General features: G+C 46.1%; 1 protein-coding gene across 6 annotated transcripts in view; it reads left to right on the forward strand.

The window, feature by feature from the left end:
- The first annotated feature begins 1,726 nt into the window (after window positions 1-1,726).
- LOC106588861 (tax1-binding protein 1 homolog A) overlaps window positions 1,727-17,153 on the forward strand; it is a 50,884-nt gene continuing 35,457 nt past the window's right edge. For 2 of the 6 annotated variants that reach the window (XM_014178351.2, XM_014178352.2), the window contains exons 1-5: window positions 1,729-2,497; window positions 3,244-3,463; window positions 13,473-13,575; window positions 15,464-15,654; window positions 15,768-15,926. In XM_014178351.2, coding sequence (XP_014033826.1) covers window positions 3,272-3,463; window positions 13,473-13,575; window positions 15,464-15,654; window positions 15,768-15,926 — 645 coding nt within the window. In that variant the 5' untranslated portion in view covers window positions 1,729-2,497; window positions 3,244-3,271. Of the gene's footprint in view, window positions 2,498-3,243; window positions 3,464-13,472; window positions 13,576-15,463; window positions 15,655-15,767; window positions 15,927-16,472; window positions 16,506-17,153 lie in introns of those variants that run through there. The other 4 variants (XM_045709566.1, XM_014178353.2, XM_014178354.2 and 1 more) reach the window with 4 other exon arrangements.

A 17,153-nucleotide genomic window follows, 5' to 3' on the forward strand; every position in this document is an offset into this window, starting at 1 on the left:
TACTATTCTACTGTATCTTAGTCACTTAATGTTTACATATCTGGCATTACTCATCTCATATGTATATACTGTTTTCTATACTATTCTACTGTATCTTAGTCACTTAATGTTTACATATCTGGCATTACTCATCTCATATGTATATACTGTATTCTATACTATTCTACTGTATCTTAGTCACTTAATGTTTACATATCTGGCATTACTCATCTCATATGTATATACTGTATTCTATACTATTCTACTGTATCTTAGTCACTTAATGTTTACATATCTGGCATTACTCATCTCATATGTATATACTGTTTTCTATACTATATCTTAGCCGTTCCGCTCAGACATCGCTCATCCATATGAATATAGTCTTAATTCATTCCTACTTAGATTTGTGTGTATTGGGTTCATGTTGTGTAATTTGTTAGATATTAATTGTTAGATATTACTGCACTTTCGGAGCTAGAAGCACAAGCATTTCGCTACACCCGCAATAACATCTGCTAATCACATGCGTGACCAATAAAATTTGATTTGAACAAGAGAAACTACACACACGCACAACCAAATTTCAAAATTGCACCTTGTGTATTCTACTATTATAACTGTCAACAGTAAATTGAGACTCCGACTGAGTTCCCTGTCCTAGGGGAGCCTTGTCATACATTTAAATGATCAGGCTTGTGCAGGCATGCTGGTAGTTACTACAGCCACGAATAACGTTGTGTTCCATCCAGTTGGTCACATGAAGAGTAAAGGAAACATGATTTTAAAGAATTGACTGATAGGGATGTGAGAGATGAGCGTATAGCCATGTCCATTGTTACAAGCAATCAGTTCATAGTTAAAATGTTCATATTTCGTTAACGACAACTTGGGAGGAAATTGTATGGGCTCCGGAGTTGCGCAGCGGTCTAAGGCACTGCGTCTCAGTGCTAGAGGCATCACTACAGACACCCTGGTTCAAACCCAGACTCTATCACAATTGGCTGTGATTAGGAGTTCCAAGGGCGGTGCACAATTGGCCCAGCGTCGTCTGGTGTAGGCCGTCATTGTAAACAAGAATTTGTTCTTAACTGACTTGCCTGGTTAAATAAAGATAAAATGAAAAACACAGTGGGTAAGCAACTGTTCAGAAGATTCGCAGAAAAACAGCCATTCTGATCTATTATGTACATGCACACCGGAAAAAGATGGTGGAAAATAGAAAAACATGTAAACACGTTACCGAGATTCAGGTCGACATGAGTATTGCACCTTTGCAATAGATTCCGACACTCTCTGAACAAGGCAGCCATGCTTATTTCCCCTTGACCTGGGCGTTTACATGGTCACGTCTATTAAGATTACATCTTTTATCAAATTGACGTCAAAAGTGTTTGCATTTTAGCTAACCCTGATGGACCCTAACCATTTTCCTAACCTTAACCTAATTATCCTAACCTGCTACGTTAATTATCCAAAGCTTCTGCGTAAAATCTCGAACATGCTACGAAAAGTCAATTTTTACAAAAGTTGTATCCCTTCTAGATAAAACCGGTTTACATTGATGACGGCTGACAGCCAGGAAGTAAAGGGGAGTTGGTTTTGATTGAGCGCTATTCGGACCACTCACGAGTCTTAGCTGAGCGCAACAGCCAATGGAAAATCTTGCAAAGGCGGGATATCCTGTGTCTTAATGCCCCTGAACAGGACATTGTAAGATACAGTAATGAACTGGTCTCAAATGCTAACAGCAATATTTCGAGTGCAGCCTCCTCATTTGGTAGAAGATTAGTGAATTAAACGACTAAAACGCAAATCGTTTGTGGTCATTAACATGTTTAAACATAATATTTTCAGATAAGATGAACCTTCAAAACGTTCTAAACATGCTGCGCAAATGTAATAGTTCCGGCAGTAATATTTTCAATTACCCTAATTGATGTGCAGTAGAGTAATTATATTTAGGCTATCAAATGTACTTTACGTTACAGTGGTTCCCAACCAAGTCAGTCAGTTAAGAACAAATTCTTATTTACAATGACGGCCTAGGTAGTGGGTTAACTGCCTTGTTCAGGGACAGAACGACAGAGTTGTCAACTCAGGGATTCGCGCTAACCGCCGCCACCTAGAACCCCCAGCGACTCACTCCATCATCACTCTGTTGCATACGTTTCGCTCTATTCCCAGTGCAAGATGCAGCAACTGGGCAAATAACCTGACATTTGCCAGAGATAGCTGCTGTATATTCTTTCATTCCTTTATTGGTTTATACTTGCAAATAGATCGTTTTGAGGCATCACATCATTGGAATTTGCTCGTGGTGGAAACGGAATCTCTCTCCTCAGCACCGCCACCATCCCATCCCGGAAGTGACACCATCAGTTTTCACATTTCAGGAAAAGCATCAGCATCTTCAATGCTTTGACAACGGGGTTTGAAGCTATTTCCACAACCGCGTTTGGACTGACACATTTGGCTTTCAAAACACAATTTGTCGCAGTTTGGATTCGTAAGACAGGTAATGAATCGAATCAAGCGGAAAAAATAGCTGTGATTGTCATATTGCTAGGGGATTTGGCCTGCTAGCAAGACGTATAGCTATAGCTAACACTGAGATTATTGCTAGCTAGCTAGCTAGCTAACAAGATAAGCTAGTTTGTTGTCAGATCCGTTAGCCAACGTGACGTTAGTTAGCTACAAGGCCCTTGAAGGTTAATGCGGAGATATCTTAATCGATCCAGTTGTCAATGAACATAATAGTTACGTTAGGGCAACGTTATATATGCGAACAGTATAGCTATCTAGCTAATCATCTTAAATGTGTTTGTGTAAGATGCAGGCTCTTGGAAAATGTCAAGGGAATATTAGCTCGCTACCTAGCCTTAGTTAACCACTCCCCGTTCGCCTGTGGTAAACTGTGCTGGCTGTGTTGTTAAATTTGGTCGTCCTTGTTTGTGCGATCACTCGCTTCAGCTTTTGGAAGCCTATATTGTGGTTTTTAGTTGACATGATCTCATGCAGTCTGTTTGCCATCATGTCGTTATTTTAACATTTTTAGGCAGGCTTGGAATTCTTCCATGTTACATTTCAGTTCACTAGCCTTTATTTACATTTGATTGGAAATGGGTAAAATGTCAATTTAATGTGTGTGTGTGTGTGAGAGAGGGGGGGGGGAGAAAATATGCATGCCGAACCAGAAATGTTTTCATATCCCTTCCCTATATTCTTTTCCCAAATTCTCTCTATTACTAATTTTCCCTGCAGTTCGGACAAATGAAGTGACAAACAGGATATGATGTCATCGTTCCAGGTGGTGGGCTCTTTGCCCAGCAGTGTCATCGGCGTCATGGAAACATCAAACTTTGCCCATGTCATCTTCCAGAACGTTGGGAAGAGCTTCCTGCCCCAGGAGGCACTGGAGTGTTGCTACACCCTCACCTCCTACATCACCCCCAACCCCAAAGACTGGGTGGGAATATTTAAGGTAACACAAACACACACATTCTACATCACTCCCCACTCCAAAGACTGGTGGGCATCTTTAAGGTACACCCTACCCTACTTACAACCCACCCCCACCGACCGGTGGGCATCTTTAAGCTACACCCCACCCAAAGACTGGGTGAGCGACACTAGATCTCACTTAGCCCTGCATCAGTACTTCTCACACTGTATGGTGCATTGAATCATCAGAGGCTATGCAGTCATCATATGCAGTGATCACAGGTCCTAAATTTAGCCTCGTCGTGTCTCCAACTAGAAGATAGGCCGTTGGGCCTCGTCGTGTCTCCCAACTAGAAGATAGGCCGTTGGGCCTCGTCGTGTCTCCCAACTAGAAGATAGGCCGTTGGGCCTCGTCGTGTCTCCCAACTAGAAGATAGGCCGTTGGGCCTCGTCGTGTCTCCCAACTAGAAGATAGGCCGTTGGGCCTCGTCGTGTCTCCCAACTAGAAGATAGGCCGTTGGGCCTCGTCGTGTCTCCCAACTAGAAGATAGGCCGTTGGGCCTCGTCGTGTCTTCCAACTAGAAGATAGGCCGTTGGGCCTCGTCGTGTCTCCCAACTAGAAGATAGGCCGTTTGGCCTCGTCGTGTCTCCCAACTAGAAGATAGGCCGTTGGGCCTCGTCGTGTCTCCCAACTAGAAGATAGGCCGTTGGGCCTCGTCGTGTCTCCCAACTAGAAGATAGGCCGTTGGGCCTCGTCGTGTCTCCCAACTAGAAGATAGGCCGTTGGGCCTCGTCGTGTCTCCCAACTAGAAGATAGGCCGTTGGGCCTCGTCGTGTCTCCCAACTAGAAGATACGACGAGGCCCAACGGCCTGTCTCCCAACTAGAAGATTGGCCGTTTTTGTTTTACTCTCTTTCATCAACCTGATTCTCTTCTCTATTTCAGTGTTTTGGTTTTTGCCCTTACGCTACACAGCTGATTCAAATGATCAAAGCTTGATGATGAGTTGGTTATTTTAATCAGCTTTGTAGTGCTAGGGCAAAAACCAAAACGTGCACCCCTTGAGGTCGCGAGTTCCGAGTTTTGGAAATCCTGGCCAATTTCCTTCTACAGAGATGTTTCCAGTAGCTGTGGTGTGGTTATTCAATGTGCAGAGGGAGGTGGGAGGAGGCAGGGAGAACAGATAGACCAGAAAATACCCCCCAGCAAGACCTGTCTCTCTGGTCTAACCAGATCTTTTATTCTCATTGCACCCCCCCCCCACACACACACACACACACATCCTTATTTCTTTCTCTTTCCATCTCGCACTTTCTCTCTCTTCCACCTCTCCTTCTCTTGTTTCCCCCTCCCTCCCTCTCTCTCCTCTTTCATCGGGGCCATCAAATTTCACACTGAATTAACAGGAAATGTGAACGAGGAAGCTTAATGTCTCGTAAAGACACAAAGCAAACATTTATCATCCTTTAAGAAGTTACTTCAAATCCACCCAGCTCAATTAAAAAGGAATAAAGATGGTGGGTTTATTTGGAAAATGTAGATGGTTAATCTGCACTAATGAAAACTGTTTCATGGTGAAGCATTGGGAGTGTGATAAAGAGCTGTGTATTTCCACTGCTAGAGGTGGTAGGCTTTTCCCATGAAAAGCGTGGCATGAAAGAGTGAAACTCAGCCACAGGAGAAATTATTTAAAAAAATGTCAGTTTTTCAACCCAACACTCCTCCCTCCCATTTCACCCTTCTCACACTTTTATCTTCTAATGCTTTTCTCTTGTGCCATGACACTACCCCTCCCCCCTCCTCCTCGGCTCTCACTGTGTGTGTGTGTGTGTGTGTGTGTGTGTGTGTGTGTGTGTGTGTGTGTGTGTGTGTGTGTGTGTGTGTGTGTGTGTGTGTGTGTGTGTGTGTGTGTGTGTGTGTGTGTGTGTGTGTGTGTGTGTGTGTGTGTGTGCGTGATTGCACCACTGAGAGCGCTCCAGACACATACATCTAGCACAGCTGCTTGGGCACTAACTCACATTACCCTTGACACACACACAGACACCCTGAGGCTCTCTGACGCAAAATATGTAGGTTAGGTACAGGCTCCCCCTACTGGCTGTATACTGTCATTGATACTGTCTTCTAAAACCTGGGATTGGCATCACAAGGCCATGATGATACCATAATATTCCTACACTTATCACACTTATCCATATATCAAACAAAGTAAGATTGGAATGAGATTTCAGTTTTAAGACATTTTTTTCTAATGCAATTATATGCTTAAATTGACTTGTATCAACTCTTAAGATTTTTAACACACACCTCTGGAAAAGCCCCTGATTCAGGAGGTAGTGGAGTTGTGGCATGTAGCTGGGAGAAACCCGTGCCGTAAGAGTGTAATTAACATGTCATCGGACCGTGTGCATACCCCTCTAATTCGTGATGGATGGCAGCTTCGTCTGTGATTATTTTATAACATCACTCCTGAGTCTGAACACTCCAAACCAAACTCCAGTCACCTGCAAGCCTCCACTATACAATTAGCAAATAATTTATGTGTTTAAACCTCCCCATAGACCAGCGTTTCGCAAACTCGATCCTCTGGACCCCAAAGGGTGCATGTTTAGTTTTTTCCCTAACACCAAAGCTTGATGTTTAGTTGATTATTTGAATCAGCTGTGTAGTGCAAGGGGAAAAACCAAAACGTGCACCCCTTGGGGTTGCGAGTACCGAGTTTTGGAAATCCTGGCCTATTTCCTTCTACAGAGATGTTTCCAGTAGCTGTGGTGTGGTTATTCAATGTGCAGAGGGAGGTGGGAGGAGGCAGGGAGAACAGATAGGTGTTGCTTGGGGGTATTTTCTGGTCCCGAGGACCGAGTTTGGGAAACCCTGACTTAGACTAACACACACACACACACACACACACACACAGACACACAGAGACACACAGACACTTGGGTATAAATAATGTTCTCACCTGAAAAGAGTTAGAAATGTATTATTATCACATGGAATTTCACCTGCATTCTGAGTAGGCCCTACATGCATTATTCTACTTTATAATATCACACCAATTACTGTCAACATACTAAAAACATTATCACCCTCGCACAGAACATTGTCATCAAAGTAATTTGTTGTCATGTCAAACACAGTATTCAAAAGTGCCCACTATTATATTCTAACTACAGAATTAGAATAATAGTTATATTTCCAGGATTCCAACAGTTCATCCAAGTGTTTTGCTCTAAATCACAAGTCAAACTGCAACATTTGGTAAAAAAATAAGGCCTAGATTGTTTGCCCATATCGTGGACCCTACATGGGAGTGTGGATGTTGTCATCAAGGTAGGGCTGGGCGACTATGGCCCATATCGTGGACCCTACATGGGAGTGTGGATGTTGTCATCAAGGTAGGGCTGGGCGACTATGGCCCATATCGTGGGCCCTACATGGGAGTGTGGATGTTGTCATCAAGGTAGGGCTGGGCGACTATGGCCCATATCGTGGGCCCTACATGGGAGTGTGGATGTTGTCATCGAGGTAGGGCTGGGCGACTATGGCCCATATCGTGGGCCCTACATGGGAGTGTGGATGTTGTCATCAAGGTAGGGCTGGGCGACTATGGCCCATATCGTGGGCCCTACATGGGAGTGTGGATGTTGTCATCAAGGTAGGGCTGGGCGACTATGGCCCATATCGTGGGCCCTACATGGGAGTGTGGATGTTGTCATCAAGGTAGGGCTGGGCGACTATGGCCCATATCGTGGGCCCTACATGGGAGTGTGGATGTTGTCATCAAGGTAGGGCTGGGCGACTATGGCCCATATCGTGGGCCCTACATGGGAGTGTGGATGTTGTCATCAAGGTAGGGCTGGGCGACTATGGCCCATATCGTGGGCCCTACATGGGAGTGTGGATGTTGTCATCAAGGTAGGGCTGGGCGACTATGGCCCATATCGTGGGCCCTACATGGGAGTGTGGATGTTGTCATCAAGGTAGGGCTGGGCGACTATGGCCCATATCGTGGGCCCTACATGGGAGTGTGGATGTTGTCATCAAGGTAGGGCTGGGCGACTATGGCCCATATCGTGGGCCCTACATGGGAGTGTGGATGTTGTCATCAAGGTAGGGCTGGGCGACTATGGCCCATATCGTGGGCCCTACATGGGAGTGTGGATGTTGTCATCAAGGTAGGGCTGGGCGACTATGGCCCATATCGTGGGCCCTACATGGGAGTGTGGATGTTGTCATCAAGGTAGGGCTGGGCGACTATGGCCCATATCGTGGGCCCTACATGGGAGTGTGGATGTTGTCATCAAGGTAGGGCTGGGCGACTATGGCCCATATCGTGGGCCCTACATGGGAGTGTGGATGTTGTCATCAAGGTAGGGCTGGGCGACTATGGCCCATATCGTGGGCCCTACATGGGAGTGTGGATGTTGTCATCAAGGTAGGGCTGGGCGACTATGGCCCATATCGTGGGCCCTACATGGGAGTGTGGATGTTGTCATCAAGGTAGGGCTGGGCGACTATGGCCCATATCGTGGGCCCTACATGGGAGTGTGGATGTTGTCATCAAGGTAGGGCTGGGCGACTATGGCCCATATCGTGGGCCCTACATGGGAGTGTGGATGTTGTCATCAAGGTAGGGCTGGGCGACTATGGCCCATATCGTGGGCCCTACATGGGAGTGTGGATGTTGTCATCAAGGTAGGGCTGGGCGACTATGGCCCATATCGTGGGCCCTACATGGGAGTGTGGATGTTGTCATCAAGGTAGGGCTGGGCGACTATGGCCCATATCGTGGGCCCTACATGGGAGTGTGGATGTTGTCATCAAGGTAGGGCTGGGCGACTATGGCCCATATCGTGGGCCCTACATGGGAGTGTGGATGTTGTCATCGAGGTAGGGCTGGGCGACTATGGCCCATATCGTGGGCCCTACATGGGAGTGTGGATGTTGTCATCAAGGTAGGGCTGGGCGACTATGGCCCATATCGTGGGCCCTACATGGGAGTGTGGATGTTGTCATCAAGGTAGGGCTGGGCGACTATGGCCCATATCGTGGGCCCTACATGGGAGTGTGGATGTTGTCATCAAGGTAGGGCTGGGCGACTATGGCCCATATCGTGGGCCCTACATGGGAGTGTGGATGTTGTCATCAAGGTAGGGCTGGGCGACTATGGCCCATATCGTGGGCCCTACATGGGAGTGTGGATGTTGTCATCAAGGTAGGGCTGGGCGACTATGGCCCATATCATATCACAGTATTGTCTTTGTTGACGGTATTTGTTGGTGTTTTTTGTTTGTGAATAATAAGAGTTGGAGATGTTCTTTATGAGTAGTGTGACCCAGGGTAGCAACACATACATTCTAATGTATTTCAATGGGGCTTTCTCCATTCAGATTGTTTTATACTGTTCAATTCAACCCCTCAAAAATCAGCATTTTCATACATTTCTGCACTTCCTGTACTCATTTGAGAGAATTTCCACACTCCCATGGTATGGGCAAACAATCTAGGCCTTATTTTTTTACCAAATGTTGCAGTTGCAGTTTGACTTGTGATTTAGAGCAAAACACTTGGATGAACTGTTGGAATCCTGGAAATATAACTATTATTCTAATTCTGTAGTTAGAATATAATAGTGGGCACTTTTGAATACTGTGTTTGACATGACAACAAATTAAAATGCCAGGGAGGAGTTATTGTGACAGGATAGGAACCAAAGTGTTTCCTGGTATTATCAGGCTGTATAGCTTGTTATGTTTGCTCTGACTCAGTTCATCTATTAGCTAGCTAGCAATTAGCCTTAGATTTAGGCCCAACTTGCTAAGAAAAAACAAACTGCTGTTTGCTGATGTTAGAAACACAAACTAATAGTGTAATTATAGAACGCTAGTGGATTTATATTAAGAAGCAAATTGAAAACAGCATCGTTGTCATCAACATTGTTGCATGTGCTGCATTGACCATGCTGACTTAACGAAAGTGTCTCGTGGTCGAGCAACAACAAAATGTGCTCCTTGAGTGACAGGGGGCGGGGCTAGGTCTTTGTGGAAAGAGGCATGGAAAGAGAGAGAGATGACTCAAGTAGCGAAGTAAAGTATAAAAATGGACATTACACACAGTGTATCCAATTTTAACAAACCAAACATTCAAATACTGTTATAGAAGGTAGAGTAAAAACCCAAACCAGTCCGTGCATCAATTCTGGTGTTTCGTAAAATACGGTTTACTTCCCAGCGCTACATCAAGATAATACTGGCCTGGGGTTTAGTTCCATAGGATGACTCATGTTGTTGAGTAAATTATGGTCTGTTTCACTAACTCTCAGCCAAGGCCGTACCCATGGAGATCTGGTCATGGGAATACCCACTCACCTGAGTTTGAACACAACACTAATTTAGAATATTTAGGAGAATATGACTATTTCATAATCTTGTTAGGTTTTGTGTGTGAGAGCGAGAGGACGCAGAGAGAGCTGGAGAAAAGGAGGGAGAGTGACTGTGTATGACAGTTTTACAGTGTAGGGTTAGTTATGATCTGTCGTCTCTTCATCAGCCGTCACTTAACAACACGACATTCATATGATTACATCTCTCTCCCACCATTTAGAAGTATGTGTAAAATTAGAACCTCTTTCTCTTCTGCGTCGTCTTCCGTTTAAACTAGGCTCTGCTGCTCCCCTCTGTCAGCCCTTACACACACACACACACACACACCTCCTCCCAGCCTCTCCAATGAGAGAGGAGAGAACTGGCAAGGAGTGAGGCAGGGTTTGTGGTTTCAAATAAATGTTTCCATCCCTGTAATTGTATGTGGTACATTATTTTGGTAATGTACCATTTTGGTCATTATTTTGGCTGTTACATGAGAAAGAGAAAAAGACTGGTGTGCATAATGTAAAACAAACCCATCTTCAACTTTGGCTTTCTATCACAACTCAGCTGTGAAATACAATACCGGTGAAGGGTTTTTCTATATTTTGTCTATTTTCTACAAATTAGAATAATAGTGAAGACATCAAAACTATGAAATAACACATATGGAATCGTGTAGTAACCAAAAAAGTGTGAAACAAATAACCACCCTTTGCCTTGATGACAGCTTTGCACATTCTTGGCATTCTCTCAACCAGCTTCATGAGGTAGTCACCTGGAATGCATTTCAATTAACAGGTGTGCCTTAAAAGTTAATTTGTGGAATATCTTTCCTTAATGCGTTTGAGCCAATCAGTTGTGTTGTGACAAGGTAGGGGTGTACAGAAGATGGGGCTATCTGGTAAAATACCAAGTCCATATTATGGCAAGAACAGCTCAAATAAGTGAAGAAAAATAGCAGTCCATCATTACTTTAAGACATGAAGGTCAGTCAATATGGAAAATGTCAAGAACTTTTAAAGTTTCTTCAAGTGCAGTCGCAAAAACCATCAAGCGCTATGATGAAACTGGCTCTCATGAGGACCGCCACAGGAATGGAAGACCCAGAATTACCTCTGCTGCAGAGGATAAGTTCATTAGTTACCAGCCTCAGAAATGGCAGCCCAGATAAATGCTTCATAGTGTTCAAGTAACAGACACATCTCAACATCAACTGTTTAGCGGAGACTGTGAATCAGGCCTTCATGGTCGAATTGCTGCAAAGAAACCACTACTAAAGGACGCCAATAATCAAATCAAATGTATATTGCCCTTCTTACATCAGCTGATATCTCAAAGTGCTGTACAGAAACCCAGCCTAAAACTCCAAACAGCAAGCAATGCAGATGTAGAATCACGGTGGCAAGGAAAAACTCCCTAGAAAGGACAAAACCTAGGAAGAAACCTAGAGAGGAACCAGGCTATGAGGGGTGACCAGTCCTCTTCTGGCTGTGCCGGGTGGAGATTATAACAGAACATGGCCAAGATGTTAAAATGTTCATAAATGACCAGCATGGTCAAATAATAATAATCATAGTAGTTGTCGAGGGTGCAACAGGTCAGTAACACGAGTGTCAGTTGGCTTTTTCATAGCCGAAAGAAAGAAAGAAAGAGTGAATTAGAGAGAGCATATTTAAATTCACACAGGACACCGGAAAAGACAAGAGAAATATTCCAGATGTGACAGACTGACACTGGCCCCCCCGACACATAAACTACTGCAGCATAAATACTGGAGGCTGAGACAGGAGGGGTCAGGAGAAACTGTGGCCCCATCCGATGAAACCCCCGGACAGGACCAAACAGGTAGGATATAACCCCACCCACTTTGCCAAAGCACAGCCTCCACACCACTAGAGGGATATCTTCAACCACCAACTTACCATCCCGAGACAAGGCCGAGTATAGCCCACAAAGATCTCCGCCAGACAGGAAGACCACGTCAGTGACTCAACCCACTCAAGTGACGCACCCCTCCCAGGGACGGCATGGAAGAACACCAGTAAGCCAGTGACTCAGCCCCTGTAATAGGGGTAGAGGCAGAGAATCCAAGTGGAGAGAGGGGAACCGGCCAGGCAGAGACAGCAAGGGCGGTTCGTTGCTCCAGCCTTTCCGTTCACATTCACACCCCTGGGCCAGACTACACTTAATCATAGGACCTACTGAAGAGATGTGTCTTCAGTAAAGACTTAAAGGTTGAGACTGAGTCTGTGTCTCTCACATGGGTAGGCAGACTATTCCATAAAAATGGAGCTCTATAGGAGGAAGCCCTGCCTCCAGCTGTTTGCTTAGAAATTCTAGGGACAATTAGGAGGCCCGCGTCTTGTGACCGTAGCGTACATGTAGGTATGTACGGCAGGACCAAATCGGAAAGATAGGTAGGAGCAAGCCCATGTAATGCTTTGTAGGTTAGCAGTAAAACCTTGAAATCAGCCCTTGCCTTAACAGGAAGCAGTAAAACCTTGAAATCAGCCCTAGCCTTAACAGGAAGCCAGTGTAGGGAGGCTAGCACTGGAGTAATATGATCAAATTTCTTGGTTCTAGTCAGGATTCTAGCAGCCGTATTTAGCACTAACTGAAGTTTATTTAGTGCTTTATCCGGGTAGCCGGAAAGTAGAGCATTGCAGTAGTCCAACCTAGAAGTAACAAAGGCATGGATTAATTAAGAAGAGAAGACTTGCTTGGGCCAAGAAACACGAGCAATGGACATTAGACCGGTGGAAATTTGTCCTTTGTTCCAACCGCTGTGTCTTTGTGAGATGCAGAGTAGGTGAGCAGATGATCTCCGCATGTGTGGTTCCCACCATAAAGCATGGAGGAGGAGGTGTGATGGTGTGGGGTTGCTTTGCTGGTCACACTGTCTTATTTATTTTGAATTCAAGGCACATTTAACCAGCATGGCTACCACAGCATTCTGCAGCAAAACGCCATCCCATCTGGTTTGCGCTTAGTGGGACTATCATTTGTTTTTCAACAGAACAATGACCCAACACACCTCCAGGCTGTGTAAGGGCTATTTGACCAAGAAGGAGAGTGATGGAGTGCTGCATCAGATGACCTGGCCTCCACAATCCCCCGACCTCAATCAAATGTATATGGTTTGTGATGAGTCGGACCGCAGAGTGAAGGAAAAACAGCCAACAAGTGCTCAGAATATGTGGGAACTTCTTCAAGACCTTTGTAAAAGCATTCCGGGTGAAGCTGATTGAGAGAATGCCAAGAATGTGTTTTCATGAAGGCAAAGGGTGGCAATTTGAAGACTCTCAAATATAAAATATATTTTGATTTGTTTAACACTTTTTTGGTTACTACATGATTCCATATGTGTTATTTCATAGTTTTGATGTCTTTCACTATTATTCTACAATGTAGAAAATAGTAAAAATAAAGAAAAACCCTTGAATGAGTAGGTGTTGTAAAACTTTTGACCGGTAGTGTACGTTTCACTTTCCAGCTGCTGGGCTGTTCAACTTGTTGATCTTGCTTTGGGCAATACCACTTTTTTGTATTATGATTAACAAGGTACGTAGCAGGTATTTGTGAGAACCTAGTCTTGCTGTGTGTCCTGTGTTGGTGTGAGAACAATATGGCAGTGTGTATGTTTTAGCTGTAGCCTGTCCTCCTGCGTTGGGTCTGTAGGTGGGTTGGAACACAGCGAGGGATTACTACACGTTCCTGTGGTCTCCCATGCCGCAAGACTACCAACCTGGAAGCACCGTACACAGGGCTGTGGTGTTCCAAGGTACACACACACTGTACATTTACACACACACACACACACACACTGTACACTGACACACTTACTTAGGAACGTACACACACACACACTGTACACTGACACACTTACTTATTTACGTACACACACACACACACACCGAGCATGGGAAGCACTGTGGTATACTAAGGTAACCTCATGATTTAACAGTCCCTATATTAAACCAGCTACCTTATTTTATTGATGGAATACAACCGCAACCGTGGTCAGAGACTTGAACACCTCTCTCTCTCGCTCTCTCTCTCTCTCTCTGTAGGGATATTACACACACACACACACACACCATGGAGGGCCGGTGATCTGGTTTTAAAGGAGCTAACATGGTCTCTGTGGTGTGTCAGTGGAACTCTGTGACTTTTGCATGTGTTTATATCACGGACAGTGATCTTTACCTCAAATACAGTGCAGTTGAATTACTGGACTTTTACTATTATTGAATGATGTGTTTACTATGAGTAGAAGATGGAAGATGAGAGATTGTATATACATTAGATTTAGACAGTCCGGATTCACAGTGCCTCTCAGTGCTGATCTATGGTTAATGTTTGCCTTTTTAGATCATAATGCATAAGATGATATGGGCAGGTGGGGACCAGAGCCTAGATCAGCACTTCTTCTAAGGGATGGGCACGGTTATTCGAATATCCGAATGGCCGTTAGTATTCCATTACTTGAGAGAGTACCCTATTTTAACAATGAAAAGGTATTGTCTGAAATGAAATAAAATGATATATGACGTTGCTATATAGCCTATAAGGATAGACCATTAGATTTAACAGTTTAATAAAACAACAGTTTAATGACAGTTTTTACGAGTGTGCACAATTAAAAAAGGACGCTCCATTACCCTTCACACCTGTAGCTTGTTGTTGTCGGTTAAGGCGTTACAGTCAGAGGCTTCATGGGAAAATAAAGATTTTAGTCAGTGCAAAATGGAATTAAAATGACAGAATTCGGTTGGCTAAATGAGAAGGAGCAGGATACAATGATCAACCAACAGGTAGGCTGTTGTTTCATATCAATGGAGCTGTTGTAGACAAGGATGAGGAGCGCAGCAAAATAGACTGTTAGCATTGCTACTTTAGCTAGCTAGCTGGCTAACTTAACTGTCTACTGTATCTAGCTAGCTTCTTTACAACGATTTGATGTAGTCAACAGGCCCTACCAGATGGTATGATAGACAAATTTGTTGCTGCCATAGGTTATCTAACTAACTTGAGTCGGTTTGGCTACTTTCTCTCTCCCCCTCCATGACACACACACAGACTGTCACACACAGGGGCGCAACTTTCAGTGGGGACAAGGGGGACATGTTCCCCCCCACATTCTGAAATTGTATTTTTTCCCCCCCAGTTTTATTATTGGGAATGTGATACAAAATGAGGCAACAGTGTGCTTTAGGACCACGCGGACGCCTCCAAGCGGTCGAATAGGCTTTGGAGTGTTTATCCGACTGGTTAAAACATTTTCTTTATGTCCCACCCACTTCTAAAACCAAAGTTGCGCACCTGGTCACACACACCGGCCCCTGCTCCTCCTTTCCCGCCCTTCCCCCACCTTCTGCTGAACCAAGTAGAGTGTAGTTCACCAGCTTCCTCCAGAGTCCAGTGAGCAAGTCTCCATTGAAGTAGAATTTAAAAAATAATAATAATCTTTAAAACATGTATTTTGACTATCCGGATATCCAGAAAAAAAGTCCTGATATTATTGTGATAGTTAAATCACCATTCCTAGTCCTACTGTGAAACTCGTTATGAATACTCTAGACGAAACAAGCACAACCAATTCACCTGACGATACTGTCTCAAAATGCCACACCCTTCCTAACTTTTCCCCACGGTCTCCCCCTTTGCAGGGTACTATGTTCCCAAGAGTGACGGGGAGTTTTATCAGTTCTGTTACGTCACACACACGGGTGACATCAGAGGCGCCAGCACACCTTTCCTGTTTCGCCCGGACACGCCCACCGAGGACTGTCTCACCGTTACCGAGGATGACAGCAACTCAGACATTCTGGTGGTCACCACCAAGAGCAGTGTGCTGGAGGTACACACACACACAGACACACACACACACACACACACACACAGACAGAGATACAGTATAGCTGCGTAAATGTTACCGGTACACAGTCTGCTCTTCTATCCTCTGGTGAGAAGCAGCGTGTAGAGGAGGCGCAGCAGGAGCGCAGGGAGCTGTTGAAGACCATGCACCACCTGCAGGAGGAGAAGCAGCAGCTGCAGGAGGAGCACAGGAGGCTGCACAGAGAGAGAGAGCAGGAGAGGGAGACCTGCAGCCTGCTACGCACACACAACCAGGTAAGGGAGGGGGAGAGACCTGCAGCCTGCTACGCACACACAACCAGGTGAGGGAGGGGGAGAGACCTGCAGCCTGCTACACAACCAGGTGAGGGAGGGGGAGAGAGACCTGCAGCCTGCAACACACACACAACCAGGTGAGGGAGGGGGAGAGAGACCTGCAGCCTGCTACACAACCAGGTGAGGGAGGGGGAGAGACCTGCAGCCTGCAACACAACCAGGTGAGGGAGGGGGAGAGACCTGCAGCCTGCAACACAACCAGGTGAGGGAGGGGGAGAGACCTGCAGCCTGCAACACAACCAGGTGAGGGAGGGGGAGAGAGACCTGCAGCCTGCAACACACCACCAGGTAAGGGAGGGGGAGAGAGACCTGCAGCCTGCAACACACACACAACCAGGTAAGGGAGGGGGAGAGACCTGCAGCCTGCAACACACACACAACCAGGTGAGGGAGGGGGAGAGAACCTGCAGCCTGCAACACACACAACCAGGTGAGGGAGGGGAGAGACCTGCAGCCTGCTACACAACCAGGTGAGGGAGGGGGAGAGAGACCTGCAGCCTGCTACGCACACACAACCAGGTGAGGGAGGGGGAGAGAGACCTGCAGCCTGCAAGACACACACAACCAGGTGAGGGAGGGGGAGAGACCTGCAGCCTGCTACACACACACAACCAGGTGAGGGAGGGGGAGAGACCTGCAGCCTGCTACACACACACAACCAGGTGAGGGAGGGGAGAGACCTGCAGCCTGCTACACACACACAACCAGGTGAGGGAGGGGGAGAGAGACCTGCAGCCTGCTACACACACACAACCAGGTGAGGGAGGGGGAGAGACCTGCAGCCTGCTACGCACACACAACCAGGTGAGGGAGGGCAGAGAGACCTGCAGCCTGCTACACAACCAGGTGAGGGAGGGGGAGAGACCTGCAGCCTGCAACACACACACAACCAGGTGAGGGAGGGGGAGAGAGACCTGCAGCCTGCTACACAACCAGGTGAGGGAGGGGGAGAGACCTGCAGCCTGCAACACAACCAGGTGAGGGAGGGGGAGAGACCTGCAGCCTGCAACACAACCAGGTGAGGGAGGGGGAGAGACCTGCAGCCTGCAACACAACCAGGTGAGGGAGGGGGAGAGACCTGCAGCCTGCTACACACACACAACCAGGTGAGGGAGGAAGAGAGACCTGCAGCCTGCTACACACACACAACCAGGTGAGGGAGGGGGA

Source organism: Salmo salar, chromosome ssa27 (genome assembly GCF_905237065.1).
Source record: "Salmo salar chromosome ssa27, Ssal_v3.1, whole genome shotgun sequence".
NCBI classification, from domain to species: Eukaryota; Metazoa; Chordata; class Actinopteri; order Salmoniformes; family Salmonidae; genus Salmo; species Salmo salar.